General features: G+C 32.0%; 1 protein-coding gene across 1 annotated transcript in view; it reads right to left on the bottom strand.

Moving 5' to 3' along the window:
- Positions 1-19,159, bottom strand: part of PPP1R13B (protein phosphatase 1 regulatory subunit 13B) — a 125,300-nt gene that overhangs the window by 24,291 nt on the left and 81,850 nt on the right. The window contains 2 exon segments of the mRNA XM_074291062.1: positions 2,635-2,809; positions 4,501-4,602. Coding sequence (XP_074147163.1) covers positions 2,635-2,809; positions 4,501-4,602 — 277 coding nt within the window.

Below are 19,159 nucleotides of genomic sequence, written 5' to 3'. Positions count from 1 at the left end.
AAAATTAGAAAAAACAGAAAATTACAACCTTCACAATAACAGATAGCAAACAATTAACAATCAGCAGAGGGTATTGATTATACAAAATTTGAAGTATTTCTGCACAAAAGGCAGTTAGATTAAGATGAGATAGATGGAGGAAAGGAAGAGATTTAGAAGAAAGATCTCTTGCATTGAATATGCCTGATTGAGTCTGACTTATCTGTAAGGAAACTGACACATAAGACAACCATTTTGCTCAATACAAATGGAGTCCCAAGACACAAAACAGTTTTGAAAACATTACAACTATTACCATCCTAAATTCCTTATGGTTCTAGAAATACAAATTAAAATTTTCAAGTATCATCTTACACCCATTAAGCTAGTAAAGCTGGGAACTTGCATTGTTTAGAGAATCTGTGGAAAGCAAGTATATTTATTCACAGTGGAGGAAACTATGAATTGGCCCAGTGGGGGCAACTAAATGGCACAATGGATAAAACACTGCTCCTGGAGCCAGCAGGAAGTGAGTTCAAATACTAAGGAATGGTTATATTAAACCATTAATATAATGTAATATTAGGGCACCATAAGGAATGAGGAATATGAAGCATTTCAGAGAAACTTGGGAAAATCTGTATTAAAAAATGCAAAGTGAAGAAAAGAAAGCCAATGAACCTGCTATTTTATTTGTATAAGGAACTCCTGGGAAATGAAGTTCCCATTCTGGAGGCAGGTCAGCAGCAACTTTTCTATAACTCAGAGGAATCTATAGTGCTATACTAATCTAACTGCATTTTGTATTGGGAAAGTGATTTGCCAAGATCACACAGTAACACCTCTTAGACAAGGGCTTTAAAGCAGGTCTTCCTAGCTTTGAAATGGGTTTTCTATCCATTACATTGTCAATATGGAAAAACAAAATTGCTTCATACTAGTACCCAAGAGGTACTAAAAAGTACAAAAGGTAATTCAAAAAAGACATTGTTTTCAGGGAATGTATTTTATTAAGAAATTTGTCATGAATATCAAATTTCCTTTTCTTTTTTCCCCCCAAAGTAGCAATAGAACCTTTATTTGAAGGAATATGTGACAATAAATTACAACAAAGAGAAGGAAGAAATGCTCAATTTTTAATCTTGCTTTTTTCTTCAAAATAGCTGAACAAAAATAGCTAAAGTGAAATTTTCAAATAAAAATAAATAAGGAAATAGAAACAAACATTTGGATTCCATTAATTAAATTCTGTCAATTAGTTAGGATAAGCTATGATTTTTGTGTACAGAAAAATAACAAACCTTGCAGATATGATTATTGGTAAATTTTTAAATCATAATTCTTTAATGTGTAAAAAGCATTTTATTTTTTTCTTTTGTATTTTTTCCCAGTAAATTTTTTTATTTTTAATACACAATGCTTTATGAATCATATTGGGAAAGTAAAATCAGACCAAAGGGGAAAAACCGCAAGAGATATATTGAAACACACACACACACACACACACACACACACACACACACACACACACACACACACACAGGCAAAAGAAGTGAACACAGCATGTATTGATTTACATTCAGTCCCCTTAGTTCTTTTTCTGGATACAGATAGCATCTTGCTTTGAATTACTGAATCACTGGGGAGAACCAAGTCTTTCATAGTTGACCATCACACATTCTTGCCATTATTGTATACGATGTAGTCTTGGTTCTGCTTATTTTGCTCAGCATCAGTTCATGTAAATCATTCTAGGCCTTTCTAAAATCAGCTTGTTCATTATTTTATAGAACAATAATATTCCATTACTTTCATATACCACAAGTTGTTCAACATTTCCCCAGCTGATGGGCATCTATTCATTTTCCAATTCTTTGCTGCCACAAAGAGACGCTACAAACATTTTTGTGCATGTGGGTCCTTTTCCCTCCTTCATGATTTCCTTAGGATAATATAATATAATATGCACAGCTTTATAGCTCTTTTGGCACAGTTCAAATTGCTGTCCAGAATAGTTGGATCATTTCTCAATAAAAATCAAATTTTCAAAGAGAGTTTGACAATATTTTACCTATGATATATATATATATATATATATATATACACTAATGAAATCTGAAGATTTTACCAAGAGTTTTACCATGATACTGTTCACAACAGAGCAGGTTTAAGGCAAGAAAGCTTGGATTACTTAACCAAAAGGTTTCTAGTTACTAATGTAATTAAAACATCTTATTAAGCATCGACATTTTGTCTTATGAGATAACCCAAAAGAATGGAATCTTAAGAATAAATTCAATGAATGTTAGGAGTTGAAAAAATCTTAGGACAATATTTTTAGCTGGAAGGGACCTTAGAAATATACTAGTCCAACCCCCTTTTTTAAACAATAAAAAGACCCAGATGTGGTGTTCCCAAGATCAGAAAGATAACAAATGTACACTTAGAATGTAAATGCCAAATCTACTTTATCATGGTTATGTTAGCTAATGCCCATCACTAATTTCACTAAAAAGGGAAAAAAAAAAATCCAGCATTAATTTTTGTTATGAAAATTGTCTCATAAACTAACTTCACTTTAGATATAAGTAAATGAAAAGAAAAAAGAAAATGCCTAATCCCTGGTGTCTCTGAATTAGAAAACATAATACATACACAGGTTGCCATTCATGATTTTGCTATAGTCCACTTGACCTCTCATAGCACGGATTTTTTTCAGTTTATTCTCCTGGGCCTCAACTCTTTCTTTAAGTTTCTGAAGCTTTTCATTTTCAGAAATTGACTGCTGCTGGCGACGTTCTTGTTGCTTTAGAAAATGCAAACGTTGCTCCTGACATAGGGAAAATAGAAAAAAGTGTAATTTTGGCATGTTTTCTTAAGTTAAATTATTATTTCTGCAACAACTAAAACAATTTCAGGGTCAACCATATACATGAAAGAAATGCCAAGAGCATTACGGCATATGTGTTAAGAGTACATGAAAACTGAATTATTTATTTAGGTTTAGAAAAGGAACAATATTTTAAGGATTTAATTAGTATAAATTGACTTGTGAAAAACAGTGAATATACAATAATAATTTCTGTGAGGAACTTTTGGAAAAAAGAAAAAAAAAACTAGGGAAAATGTATTTAAATATAGTCAATTCCAACTCATATTCATATAATTTGCTAGAACAATTTCATCTACATTCATTCTAACACATCTGTTAAGATTCCTCCAACATTAATTTCCTGCTATTAGTAACATGTTTCCTGCTGTTGCAAAATAGTTCCCAAAACATTGCTCAATTTCCCAAAGGAAATGAAGAAGCTGAGGATTTCTGACTCGAAAAAGAAAAGATCTACTACAAAATAACTTCTAATTTGCTAAGAACTACTAAACAAACAAGAGTATATCATTTGTTCCAGATGAGTTCCTGCATAAGTTAATAAACACAGCTTAAAATTGCTTTATATTTGTATAAGGGAATAATACAAAATATAAAACATGTATATAAATGACAATCAAAACAAGAAATCACCAAGAATAGAAAGTTTTCTATGATATCAAAACTTATTTCAGGATATTATTAACATTAAAAATTCAGTCTCCAAGTATATAAAATTTACCAATTTGAAGATGGGTTATGAAAAAAAATCAACAGTTTTACATATTTTTAAAAACTAACATTTGGGGCAGCTAGATGGTGCAGTGGATAGAGCACCAGCTCTGAAGTCAGGAAGACCCGAGTTCAAATATGGTCTCAGATATTTAACATTTCCTATCTGTGTGACCCTGGGCAAGTCACTTAACCCTAATTGCTTCATATTCATGTTTAATTTGCCAAATTTTTCAATTCTAAAAACCTAGAATAATTTTTTTAAAATAAAATGAAAGTGTCTCCAAAGTGATAGATTTATATTAAATTTATATTATTATTTATACAGAAGTAAAGAGTTCAGAACATTAAAAAAAAAAATCACCAAAGGAAAAATCTTTCTCTTTTTAAAATACTCTTTAGACTGAGGCAATAAACAAACTAACCTTCAAAATGCTTTCAGAATATTACAAAATCATATAATTAAATGTTTTTAACAAGTAACTTCTCTAGCCTAGACTTTATCTTTTTCTTTTTTCAGTCTTTTGGCTTCACTAGAGATAAAAGTCAACTCCTTCCTCCCCCCCCCCTTTCTTGGCTCTGTGCCAGTCAGACCACCTCTTGTGCTTTTCATCATCCATTTTGTAAGTTTTCAACTGCACAAAGCACAGTACCCCCTTTAAGACAGTTTCTTGTTCTGCATCTCATGTTTGTGACAAAGGAGAAAAAAATTCATTTAAGAGGTGAAAATAAAGTTATAAAATGCTAAGAAAACTAGCTATTATCAGTGCTATTGGTCAGATGCAGTCCTCAGAAACCCTACTATGTCAGATGGCAGAAAGTAAAGTGGCATTATACTGACTACATCATTCACACTCTTCATAAAAGTAAGTTATCAAAGGGCCTAAAATCTTTTTTCCTCTTTTCATCTCAAAACATACCTTGGCAACCAACATCTGCTGCTGGTTTTCAATTTGCTGCTGCTGCCGAGCAGCCATATCCTGGAGTTCTGAAAGTGTAAGTTCAACCCGGGGATTCCCAACCTACAGTGAAAAGAACACTCATATTAAAACAGAAGTATATAAATGCTTAAAACTTCATGGTGTTAGATTATAGATGCTAGCATTCTTAAATTAAAGGATGCCCTCCAGTACATCCTTAATGGGAAAAAAAATACATTCTTTTCAGAAGATTGTGTTCAAATGCATGTTTGTGGTAATTAACTATGAAAAATAATATTATAGGCAGGAAATCTTATGAAATATTTGACTCAATTAAATTTTTCAAAGCTTAATTTTATGATAATTTGTTTTAGGCTCTTAGAATGGTTATTTCCCAAAATAACTTAATTATCTAACATCTGAAAATCAGTATTTAGCTCTTTGTTTAGTATTCTAACCTCAAAAAAAAAAAAAAAAAAGTATTCCAAAGTTACTGAAACACAAAGTAGGTAGTGTTTTGTCCTAGAGAAAACAAGCTTTAAAGCTTTTCTTTTAAACAGAACTACACCATAATGAATTAATGAAAAAAAAATTAAAAGAAAGACAATTATACAAGAAAGCTTTTTTAAAAACCTAAGTAAATTAAAGTATATTATAAAATTAGGTCACATTTGATCTTGCTATAAGAAAATGACAGCTGGTATTTGGGGGGGAAGAGACTACCTCTGAATATATCATACATACTTCCCAATTCCAGGTTTCCCATCTATATATTCCCCTTCAATTGATATCTTTTGCCCCATAAAACCAATGATTCTTTATACTGCTATTCCGTATATTTCATTATCCTTAATAGTCACTCACATCCATCTTATTTTAAACTCCCATAACTATTGTCACATACTATTCTTTGAAATATGCTGAATATCTGCAGTGCCTTTGAAATCTAAGCATTCATGGCTTAAAGATATACACAGTATTTTAGATTTGTACAACACAGTCTGAATCCCTTGGTTAGAAATTATCATATGGTGAAGCAGGTAAAGATGGGCCTAGAATTACTAGCAGTGTGACTCTGGGCAACTCTATTAACCTGTTTGCTTTAGTTTCCTTAACTGTAAAATGAGGTTAATAATAATATCCAAGATCCAGAGCTGTTGTGAGAAATATTTGTAAAGAGCTTAGCACAATACCTGGCACATAGTAAGCTTAACTTAATAAGAACTTGTTTCTTTCCTTCCTTTCTGCCTGTCTTTATTATAATAAAAATCCTTGAGGGCTTAACCAGTCTGCGATCATCTACCAAAATGGAACTTTCAAACCACTCCATACTGAAGACAGTTTTACTATCCCCCAAAAGGAAAAGCTAGCACTTCAGTCAACAAGACTAAAAATCTATTTCCACTTTTAATATTAAGATGAAGATACTAGTTTTAAAGATCACTCCAAATATGGCCTACATATATACATACAATGGAACTATGCCTTCCTGATCCTAAAAACTTACCTGCTTAATGTAGCCATGATGTTTGACTAGCCATATCTAGGACTGCCATTTCAAATCATATTCTTTTCATAGGAATTATTATTTAGCTATGTTCTCTATCGTATGAACTGCAAAAACTGATTTTTTTTAACCCAAGTACACAATATTTATTCCTATTAAATTTCACTTTATTCAATTAAGCCTATTATTTTAGGCTGATAAACTTTTGAAAAATTATAAAACTATATCAGTTATCTTTCAAGCTTCTTTAACAGTATTCCCCTCAAAATACTAGTTTCTTTAATAATCTGTAGTAATCTTCTAAAACTTAAACAACAAAAACAAAAGTCTTTAAACTTTAAAATTTTTCAACTTATGATTTTGGAGTACAAGGATATTCAAAACATTATTTCCACTTAATAAATTGTACATTTTTACATTTTACTTCTAATAATTTACATGTTTTAAAGATTCAAGATGAATGTATAGTATCAAAAACATAATGACATGGCCATAATGACATGGCCAGTACGCTGAGATGGCAATGTAAAAATAAAGACCAAAAACAAATGTAAACATTTTTAAGGCATAGAGAGGACTCAAGGAAGGACAGAAATAATCAGACATACAAGCCATCTATGAAAAATTATATGTTGAATGTCTTAATTAAAAAGAAAAGCCAGTCACACATAATATAAATTTACTTTAATACATGATCTTCTTTTTCTGTTATACTATGTTTATGGAAATATTAATTTTATTTAATGATATTCAGAATTTTTAAGGAAACACCCAATTTTCTATATCACACACCAAATTGCCAAATGAGCAATATGAAAGAGTACTCTTTTCCCTTCAAAAAACAAAACAAAACAAAACCCTTCACCATCTTCCTATGAAGGTAATAATAGTCAAAATAAAATTTTAATGTTATTAGGATTCTTTAACACAGTCAATTAACTTTCATTCACTTATTAATTTGAAATTTTCCAAATGATATCAAGAGATCCCAATGGAATGTTCTGGTTCTCCCTCTAGTCTAACACAGCCATTTTTCCTCCTTATCATCCATATTCAAATAGAGATCTAGACAGGCTTCTTCATAATCTTTAATATAGCTCCTTTAGGATAAATGGTCAATCACATACAAGGTTATATCTTAATTATTAAATCAATGAACAGAAAAGGTCACTTTTTTTTCCCTCTCATAAGTTAACAGCAAATCCCCCAATATGAAAAAGACAAAAAAAAGGAAGGAAAAACTTTTTCAAAACTTTAACAAATCTTCTAATGCTTCCTTCAGCACTATCTCTTTAGAGGTACAGAGACAAAAAGGAATTAGCATTACCAATTTAATTGACAGTTATTCATGGAAATGAATTCTTATTGTCAAGAGTCCTGGACAGCTCTAGTCTAATGGCATTGCTCACTTTTATAACAATGCCTGTTTTACTTAAGATAATTATCCTGATTTGTTTGTTCAAAAAAAAAAAAAAAAATACTTCTTTATTATATCACTGTGAAAAGGGAGAAGACAATAAACACCGTCTACTCCTCCAAGAAATCACAAATATAATGGCAATAGTAGTAATCACAGAATTGTTCTGTTTAATGTCACATTTCTAAATAGAAACTATTAATTCAATATGCTTTGCACTATAAAAATTGAAATAAACTCTCCTGTGCACCTAACAGATTCATGTATGTATATGTATATAAATAAACTTGTTATGCCACTTATTTGCTAAATGCTTGACTGAAATATAATTAATGATACTTTTAGACATCAAGCTCTTGCAGTAATCTCCCATGAATGTAATACTGCTATACCAAAACGTACATTCTTCTGTCCTTGTAAAACTATCTGTTAAGCTTCACAGGAAATCCACTTCAAAGGAAAAAGTCTTGAACTTAGAAAGCAGGTAGGAACATGAGACATATCAAGCAAGAAATAACAGTTGGATTAAATGGTACTCACAATACTTAAAAAAAAAAAAAAAAAAAAAAAGAGCTGACAGTTTCTCTAAGAAAAGCTTATGGAAAAATAAATATAATTCAGAAGGAGAAAGCATGGAAAGTTAAGATACTAATACTGTATGTTTTGAGTGAATGAATGTATGAAGAAATACTGGCCACTGATACTACTTTGCAAAAGCAATGAAAGCCAAAGATTTCTGTTGTTTAAAGTACCATTTTCTAGCACTGGTTCAGTTGTTGCAGTCATATCCAACTGTGTTTCTTCATGGAATTTTCTTGGCACAAATACTGGAGTAGTTTGCCATTTCCTTCTCCAGTTCATTTTACTGATGAGGAAACTGAGACAAATAGGGTAAAGTGACTCACCCCAGGGTCACACAGCCAGAATATATCTGAAGCCAGATTTGAACTCACAAAGATGACTTCAGATCCAGCGCTTTATCCACTGCACCACCTAGCTGCCCTGTCTTCTGGGACAATACCACATTAATTCCAGGTGGTCTTGGGTTTGGCTTGGTTTTCATTTTCTTAGGGTCAGATAACATGGGTTTAAGTCCCAATTCTGACACTTACTACTTTTGTGATGTTTGTCCATGTTCCCCCAAAAGGTTGCCACAGAATGTCCACCTAACATACTAACATACTACAGGCCTTCCTCACATTTTCCTGTCATGAAGGTGTAACAATGGAACATTCTTGTTATGGAAGGTAGGGATGGGATGACATGGGACAGGAAGGGGAGAGGAGAGGTGTGAAGAAGACTGACACAAATAAACTGTTTTGTTATCATTACCAAACCTCCATTCATTTGTATAGTTCTACTTCTAGGGATATAGTTTTCTAGATTGTGGGAGCACAAAATTACATGGTCCATGCCATTAAGTTGGCTCCAGCCATATTTCATATTCCTCTCCCTACAATTTCTTGCCCTGCTGATATTTCTTCTATCCCAGTCCCATTCCTCTTTATCTCTTTCTATGCAATCAGATCTACAATCAATATTTCCATTAATATTAGATAGATCACGTCAAACCCCATGGTACGGCTTCATTCAACAACTCCTCCAACTTAGCAAACAAAAAAGGTTTTATCCTTTCCTTTTCATCACTTTCCCATTTGTGCTATCTCCTCTATTAGAATAAAAACTATTTGACAGCTAGGATGATTACATTTTTGTACTTGTATCCTCAGCCCATAGCACAATGGAAGTAATTTTTATTATGTACTTAGTATTTGTGAAGCACTGTGCTATGGGCTGTATGTATTCTTTCCATACTTCTTCCCCCTTTCATAGCTTTTTCACACAGAAATGTAAATAGATATGTTAATCACAATGTTATTATAACATATTATTTTCTACTTACTAAAATAGATCATCATGATTATAAGATCTGGCTAAGCTAGTCCTGGGTTTCCCTAATAAACTTAAAGGATGTAGAATATTTTTATCTTCAAGTAAGACTGAATCATTAAATTAGACAGACATCTCATCCTGATTGGTGATTTTTTTTTAAATAAAAATAAATCTTAAAAGTCTAAATTCCTTTCAAACTCAAGTTTTTCCATTTCAAAGAAGAAGCAAACTTGACTGTACAATCTGGAAATCTTATGACCAAGTTCTGTTGGAAATCCATCTATGAATTCTTTTATTGAAAACAATGTTTCTACCTTAATAATTCCACATAAACTTTGCCTTCTAAGTACTTCTTGCTTAATGATTTTATGTCAGGCATGCTTCATTATCAAGTTGAAAAAATGTCAATAGTAAAATTCTGTTTAAAATCCAGAGAGACCATTTAGCATAACTGAACTACATATATTTCAGTATGTGGGAACGAAAAGAAAAAGTGAGAGATCATTTACACTCACCTCCCTATTTTAAAAGTGAAACTTTAAAGCCCAGAGAAGATATATAATTTATTCAAGTTCAAACCAATAGTATAAAAGTCAGAACTAGAACCCAAGTTTTCTGGTTCAAGCTCCAGTGCTCTTATTTCAAAACAATACTGTCTCCCAAAGAGGTCAAAGAAAAGGGAAAAGAACCCATATGTACAAAAATATTTATAACAGCTCTTTTTGTAATGACAAAGAATTGGAAATATAGGGAATATCCATTCATTGGGGAAAGGCAAAACAAGATTGTGATGGAATACTGTTGTGCCATAAGAAATGATGAGCATGGGGGTTTCAGAAAAACCTTATATGAACTGATGAAAAGTGAAGTGAGCAGAATCAGGATTATATCGTACACAGTAACACTAATAATGTATAATGATCAACTGTGACATGGATTTAAATCCTAATTCTGACATAATACTCTTACCCAAGTCAATTCCAAAGAATTAATGATGAAAAATGTTATTCACCTCTATGGAGAAAAGAGATGAACTTTGAATGCAGATCAAAGCATCTTTAAAATATATATATATATATATATATATATATGTATATATATATATATATATATATATATATATATATATATATATATATATATATATATATATATATATATATACACACACACACACACACACACACATTCCAATTGATCAATGATGAATAGAATCAGCTTCATCCAGAAAAGGAACACTGGGAAATGAGTGTAAACTGTGAGCATTGGTTTTTTGTTTTGTCTTGTTTTGTTTCTCTTCCCAGATTATTTTTACCTTCCAAATACAATCCTTCCTTTGCAACAACAACAATAAAATTTGGTTCTGCACATATATATTGTACCTAGGATATACTAGGGGAGGGGATGGAGGGAAGGAGGGGAAAAACTTGGAACAGAATTACAAGGGATAATGTTAAAAAAAAAAAAATTATATATATCACACACACACACACACACACACACACACACATATATATATATACATACACACATATATCACCTATGCATATGTACTGTCAAAGAAAATGTTATAATTGTAAAAATTAATAAAATAATAAATAAAAGAGCCAATACCAAGTATCAATTTCAAGGAACTCAAAAAAAAAAAAAAATAATACACACACACACACACACACATATATTTTCCTTTTAAACTTTGAACTTCAAATTCTTGCCATCTTGCCTTGGGGGAAGGGAGGGGAATTGGAACACAAGGTTTTACAAGGGCTAATGTTGAAGAATTGTCCACGCATATGTTTTTAAAAATAAAAAGCTTTAATTTAAAAAAAATTTTTTTTTTCTTGCCTTCTCAAGTAGGAGTAAGACTCGGAATCTAATACTTTAATGTGCAACAAGAAAATGGTATTTACACACATATATTGTATCTGGGTTATATTGTAACATATGTAAAATGTAGGGAGTGGAGGGAGAGAGGGGATAATTTGGAAAAATGAATACAAGGGATAATATTATTTTTTAAAAATTTACTCATGCATATATACTGTGGGAAAAAATTCTAAATTAAAAAAAAAGTGGGAGTAAGACATAAGGGAAGGAAAGAATTTGGACCTCAAAATTAAAAAAAAAAAAAAAAGTTTATTTTTTTTACATGTAACCAATAATATCATTTTCACTATGACCAAAACATTTATTTTGAGAATCCAGCTGAGAATCTACATATCTCAGAAGACATTTAGTTCAACTTTCATCTAAAAAAGAGTATTCACAATAGCACACATTTATTTAAAGAATTTTTTTTTTAAAATAAGAGAAAGAGATCTCACTATCTCCTGAGGCAAGAAATTCAACATTTTAGATCCCTTTTATTTTTAGGAAAGTTTCTATCAATCTTAGTCACAAAGGGTACAAATCTAATTAATTATTCTTCCAAATGCCATCTTTTCATGCCTGATGAGATGTTATTTCTTCTTTTCTCCATAATAATCATTCCCAGTTTTCCCCAGGTGCTAATATATTCACTCCTCAAACCACCTCTGTAATCAATTAATTTTGAATAAAGTATATTCATATAATTTGTTATTGTACATAATTATGTATATGTTATGCACTTAATTTTTATTTTATACATAATTTCACTTTTGTCTTTGTATTCTAGTACTTAGTGCACATTGCTTGGTATATAGTAGGCACTTTTAATAAATGGATATATTAATTTACTCTTTGGTCCTTACTTTCCCCTCCCCCATCACCTCCTATTATGTGGCACACAAATCTGAAAACAATATAGCAGAAAGATATGATCTGGCAAAGGCAAAGGGCATTAAGACTATAAGTTTCCAATGCAGCCTAAGCTGCATGAGTTTTCTTGTTGTTGTTTCAGCTGCCAAGTAACTATTGACTCATAACGAATTTGCTATTCTCTAGCCATAATATTCCTCATCTTGTACTACTGAAGTCGTTTCATTTTTTTTTTAAACTAAAGTGAAGATGTTACCCTTGATCCTATTAAATTCCAGCTTATTAAATTTGTCCCCAAATGACTTAACCTAAGGTCAGGCAGTACAGCCAGAAAGCTAAGAATGTTATTTAACATTCAAACATTTAGGCAATCAAAATCTTTCTATATTCTGACAGGCATCAACCTTGGTAGCTATCCCTTCTCATCTTTGTCATCTGTAAATCTGATAAATCACTTAAAATCTTTTTTTTTTCTTTTTTTTTTTAAATAGGGTCTACAACAGATCCCTGAAACACCCGATTACTCTCCTTCTCCTTAGGTCTCAATCCTTACTCTTACAGGGATTCATTTAGTTCTCAATCCACTTAATCTCTTGCTGAAATTTCTATATTTTTAACAACAGCAACAACAACAACAACAACAAAAAGTGATTTTGTCCAATGCTTTGATGAAATCCAGGAACTACCTAAAGCATTGCTTGATCACCCAGGCTGGTCACCTCAAAAAAAGCAATGAGGTCAGCATGAGATAATTGGTTCTTGATAAAAGTTATGCTGATTTATATGATTACTACCTTCCTTTCCCAGACATTCACTAAAAATCCCTTTAATAATATGTTCTATCTTTTGCTGAGAATTGAAGTCAAACTCACTTAACTTATGGCTTGCAGGGTCTACTTTTTTTTTTAAGGAAGAAAGTCAGCAATTCTGATGGATATGGCTCTTCTCAACAATGAGATGATTCAGGCCAGTTCCAATAATCTTATGATGAAGAGAGCCATCTGCACCCAGAGGAAAAAAAAAAAGCAGGTCATGTTCTCCTCCTTCAGAACCCTGTCTTGTTGATTTCTTCAAAGATCACCTTTAATAGCCTCATCAGTAACATCTGTTTTGATTCTTTCAAGACCATGGAGATAGTTTATCTAGGTCTGGAGACTTGAAAAGCAGTTAAGAATTATTTTACTGAGGTGAGGAGCCAAGATGGGGGAAAGGAAAAGGGAAAAGGAAAAGAGTAATAAGGAAAGGGTACAAGAAAGGGACAGAGATTTAAAGGGAGGAGGGAGGGATACTAAAGAGGGAGGGCTGGGTGACGCAAGTGGGGCTCATAAGTTTAATACTGAGGAAGGGGTTGGGGGGCAAGGGGAAAAAGCATAATATAGGGATAATATGATGGCAGGAAATACAGAATTAGTAATTTTAACTGTAAATGTGAATGGGATGAACTCTCTCACTAAGCGGAGACGGATAGCAGACTGGATCAAAAGTCACAACCCTACAATATGTTTACAGGAAACACATTTAAAGTAGGGAGATACATACAGAGTAAAGGTAAAATGCTGGAGCAGAATCTATTATGCTTCAAGTGAAGTCAAAAAAGCAGGGGTAGCCATCCTTATCTCAGATCAAGCAAAAGCAAAAATTGATCTAATCCAGGGGTTCTCAAACTAAGACCTGCTGAGGCCGTTTATGTGGCCCGTCAGGTTTTGGCAAATGGGCTGAGGGGTGGAGACAGAGTGTGAGTTTTTCCTCCAATAGTCTGAGGGACAGTGAACTGGCTCCCTATTTATTAATCTCAAAAGAGATAAGGAAGGAAACTATAACTTGCTAAAGGGTAGCATAGAAAATGAAGCAATATCAATAATAAATATATATGCACCAAGTGGTATAGCATCTAACTTCCTAAAGGAGAAGTTAAGAGAGTTGCAAGAAGAAATAGACAACAAAACTATAATAGTGGGAGATTTCAACCTTGTACTCTCAGAATTAGATAAATCAAACCACAAAACAAATATGAAAGAAATTAAAGAGGTAAATAGAATTTTAGGAAAATTAGGTATGATAGATCTTTAGAGAAAACTGAATGGTGACAGAAAGGAGTATACTTTCTTCCCAGCAGTTCATGGAACCTATACAAAAATTGACCATATATTAGGACATAAAGATCTCAAAATTAAATGCAGGAAAGCAGAAATAGTAAAGGCTTTCTTTTCAGATCATGAAGTAATAAAAACTACATTCAACAAAAAGTTAGGGGCAAATAGATAAAAAAGTAATTGTAAATTAAATAATCTTATCTTAAAGAAGGATTGGATGAAATAGCAAATTATAGACAACAATAATTTCACTTAAGATAATGACAATGATGAGGCATCATACTAAAATTTGTAGGATGCAGCTAAAGCGGTAATAAGGGGAAATTTTATATCTTTAGAGGCTTACTTGAAGAAAATAGAGAAAGAGAAGATCAATAAATTGGGCTTGCAACTTAAAAAGCTAGAATAAGACCAAATTAAAAACCCTCAATCAAATACTAAACTTGAAATTCTAAAATTAAAAGGAGAAATTAATAATATTGAAAGTAAAAAAAAAAACAAACTATTAAACTAATAAATAAAACTAATAGTTGGTTTAATGAAAAAGCCAATAAAATAGAAAAACCTTTGGTAAATCTGATTAGAAAAAGGAAAGAGGAAAATCAAATTGTTAGTCTTAAAAATGAAAAGGGGGAACTTTCTACCAATGAAGAGGAAATTAGAGAAATAATGAGTTACTTTGCCCAACTTTACGCCAATAAATTTGATAACTTAAATAAAATGGATGACTACCTCCAAAAATACAGGCTTCCCAGATTAACAGAGGAGGAAATAAATTGCTTTAAATAGTCCCATTTTGGAAAAAGAAATAGAACAAGCTATTAATCAACTCCCAAAGAAAAAATTTCCAGGACCAGATGGATTTACACGTGAATTCTACCAACCATTCAAAGAACAATTAGCTCCAATGTTATATAACTATTTGAAAAAATAGGGAATGAAGGAGTCCTACCAAATTCCTTTTATGACACAGACATAGTACGGATACCCCAAGCCAGGTAGGTTAAAAATGGTCAACCTGCCATCTGGGGGAGGGGAGGGAAGGAGGGGAAAAATTAGAACAAAAGGTTTTGGCTATTGTCAATGTTGTGAAATTACCCATGCATATATCTGGTAAAACTATTAAAGTAATAATAAAAAAATATATTTTACTATCTATTTATCCTGAATTTCTACTACATATTAGCCACTATTGTTCTATCCTTTCCAATACAAAGGTTTTTCTCCTTCACAATGTGGAGGAAAAAATATCAAAAGATAACAGCTTCACTTTCAATCATCCCACAATTTCAGTATTATCTTCAATTCTGTATATTTATTCACCCTATATATCCAATCAATGACCAACAATTATTTTTACTACTACAACATTTCTCAAATAGATCTTCTCTCAACTCGCACAGTTCCCATCCCATATGAAACACTGCCTCCCTCCCTCCTAGCCTATAACACAGCCTCCTATTTGGAATCTTTCTACTTACAGTGTTTTCCCTCTCCAAATGACCTTCCACACAAAAGCCCAATCTGATTATGTCACCTCCCCACTCAATAAATGCCAGAAATTCCCTATAATCTCTAAGATAAAAAAACAAACTCCTCTGTCCATCATTGATAACTCTTCACAGCCTGTTCCTTCCCACTTTTCCAGACTTTCAATATATCACCCTTCTTTATATAAACACACTACAATCAAACTATCACTGGCCTATACTTGCTTTTTCCTAATAAAGCATTAAATTTTTTATAAACTGTAAAAACACAATAATTATTTAATTTACTGCATCAAATACACCTACTGAGAAGAAATTTATAATTATCCATGATTATTTATATTTTGATAGGGCTATTTTTAAAAAATCACCTAAATGTATTTAAGTGTTGATCTTATTAAATCCAAATCTAATTGGCTATTATTCTAATACTACATATACATATAAGTAATTTGATAAATATGGTTTTGACCTGGAAAAGACCTCCAATCTAGTCTAATTCTTAAAAAAAAAAAAAAAAAATAGAATTGAAGCATATGAATAATCTATAAAAACAAGATATGCTATTTTTTTATTTTTATTTTTATTATATATTTTTTATAATATCCCTTGTATTCATTTTTCCAAATTATCCCCCCCCCTACTCCCTCCCCCCGATGACAGGCAATCCTATACATTTTACATGTGTTACAATATAACCTAGATATAATACATGTGTGTAAATACCATTTTCTTGTTGCACAATAAGCATTAGATTCCGAAGGTACATGTAACCTGGGCAGACAGATATTAGTGCTAACAATTTACATTCACTTCCCAGTGTTTCTTCTCTGGGTGTAGCTACCTCTGTCCATCATTGATCAACTGGAAGTGCGTTGGCTCTTCTTTATGTTGAAGATTTCCACTTCCATCAGAATACATCCTCATACAGTATTGTTGTTGAAGTGTACAGTGATCTTCTGGTTCTGCTCATTTCACTCAGCATCAGTTGATGTAAGTCTCTCCAAGCCTCTCTGTATTCCTCCTGCTGGTCATTTCTTACAGAGCAATAATATTCCATAACCTTCATATACCACAATTTACCCAACCATTCTCCAACTGATGGACATCCATTCACAAGATATGCTATTTTTAATGATGTTTTACCTCCAATAGTCACTTTACAGGTGAAAAATATGAAATAACTAGCCTAAAGATCAAACAAATAGTAAGTAATAAAGCCAGATTTTGAATTCAAGAGGACTAAATTTTTTCTCAGTATTCCAACCAGTAAATACTCAATATAAAAAACTTCTTTTCTCATTAATTTTTTTCAGGAGTTTCACACATGACAGTAAAGTGATCCCAGGAAGGCAATTAAACAAATATTACAATAAATTTAGAAAATTTCAAAAACATTTTTAGCATTTAACTCCAGGAAGAAAACTGTCATGATACTCATAAGAATAGAAATGAAATTCTATAATGCCAATTAAGCAGGCTATTAATAGTAAATTATTTTTTAAAAAGATGCCAAACCAGTCTTTATTAAATGAAAAATAAGTAAAACTAGAAAAATATATACTAAGTATGAATAACAATTCATATTTTTAAACCATATAAAGCTGATTAAAATTTAAGCATATTTTCCCCATTCTGTACATTCTTTTTCAAATATAATTTGAATAAACAAAGTTAAATCTATCTCTATAATTAGAAAATGATGATGATGTGACTTAATAAGTAGTCAAAACATAAAAGGGAAGTATGTTTTGGGAAACTATTAAAATTAAATTTTCTATGGTAGAAAGAAACAACTAATCTAGTACTAGAATAATTTATCCTAAATAACATGATATGGTGTGTATCATACATCTTTATTGTCCTCTCTGGCAAAGTTTTTCAACGTTATATCTATAGGGATGAACATTATATGTAGGAAAAACAATGATTCTAAAAGAATCTAAAACAAATATTGACTGGCGATAAATACTTTCTATTTTAAGCCACTAATCAAAAAATTTTTTTTCTTTCTTTCTTTCTTTTTTTTTTTTCTTTTTCTTTTTTTTTTTTTTTTGTGGGGTGGCTTCTATACCTGTGATTTCATTGGTATAAGGAATACCCAATAAGGAAATTCCCTCTGCCAATGAATATCTGCAATTTTAGAGTCTTAGAAAAAGTGTGAAGGGACATCAAATGTCCAGGATTATAGGACAAACAGCTGTTTTGTTTCGTTTTTAAAGCATTTTTTGACTGTTATTTTTTTTATTTTTTGAAGAATGGGTTTTGTGTTCTTTAAAGAAACATAACTACCTAAAACTTTCCAATTTTCTTTAGTTATGAGTTAGCTGCTAAGTCCTTTTTCTTACTAATAATTTTTTTAAATCCCACAGATTATTCAATGTAAATTCTTCCAAATGATCCAATTCCATTTTCCTCTTACTATTTACAAAAGATAGGATTGCTATGGCAATAATCACAAAGAAGATTTTAACTAAATATAGCTTTTTTAAAGATCTTTTTCTAGCAGGGAAAGAAATCTTGCTAATTTTTATCAGTGAAGAAATTTTGTCAATAGGAAGAAAGCTAATGTTGAATAGAATAATTTATTCACTTTGACAAATTGTTACTCAATTTAATTTTATTTCAGTTAATAAATAAATGATAATGATCATCATCATTTAAAAGAAAGTATAAAAGGATCTAGAGCAGAAAAAGATTGCAGAGGCCATATATGCAACCCCTCATTTTTATAGCTAAAGAAATAGAGGCCTGATATCAAAATAATGGTTTCATGTCTGATACAGTCAATCACGCAGAGCCTGAGGATTCAGATTCTCTCTTTAAAAACATATTCAGAAACACCTCTACTCCAGACTCCAAGGAAAAAGTCAGGGGGGTGTGGAGGGGAACAGGTAAAAGCCACTAACAAGGAGATTCAAAGCAGTCAGCAAGAAAGGCCCCTGGGATTTCAGAAGATTCCTGCCAAATTCCTAACTTTTTTTTTTTCCTATCTTCCCTGCCCAAAGGGTCCACAGTCAGGTCCCATCAGTCCACTAGAGGGCAGTTCTATTTTCACTGATTCTTGATTCAAAAACAGTATCTTTTATTTCTTCACTGCCCCACCCCCACAGTTTGTGTGGAAGTGTGGATGTTACTCAAGACTCCCAAGCTCTCCTTTGAAATAATATTTGTAAAACACTTAGTAAAGTGTCTAGCACATAAAATTATTTCCCATCTACCGCTCTTTACTAATGCCCTGCCCCTCAATACTCCACTACTCATCTCTGATCTTCAATAACTTTACATGGCCAGGCTTTATAGGGTAACAGATTCTTAGCTCTTCATCCTTGAAGCAAAGCCTAGGGTACCCCATCAAAATAGCAATTAAGGCTCAGAGTGGGCCTAGCTATTTCCAGAGAGTCCATCTGGAGATGGACTATCACACTCTGAACTAGAGCCCAACCATGGCTTCTTCCTGACAATCAGGGAGTCATGGTCCTTTCCACTTTCTCATTGCCATAAGGTGCTGCTGCCTGCA

The sequence above is a fragment of the Sminthopsis crassicaudata genome, chromosome 2 (genome assembly GCF_048593235.1).
Source record: "Sminthopsis crassicaudata isolate SCR6 chromosome 2, ASM4859323v1, whole genome shotgun sequence".
NCBI classification, from domain to species: domain Eukaryota; kingdom Metazoa; phylum Chordata; class Mammalia; order Dasyuromorphia; family Dasyuridae; genus Sminthopsis; species Sminthopsis crassicaudata.
This window is presented reverse-complemented; position numbering and strand designations above follow the sequence as displayed.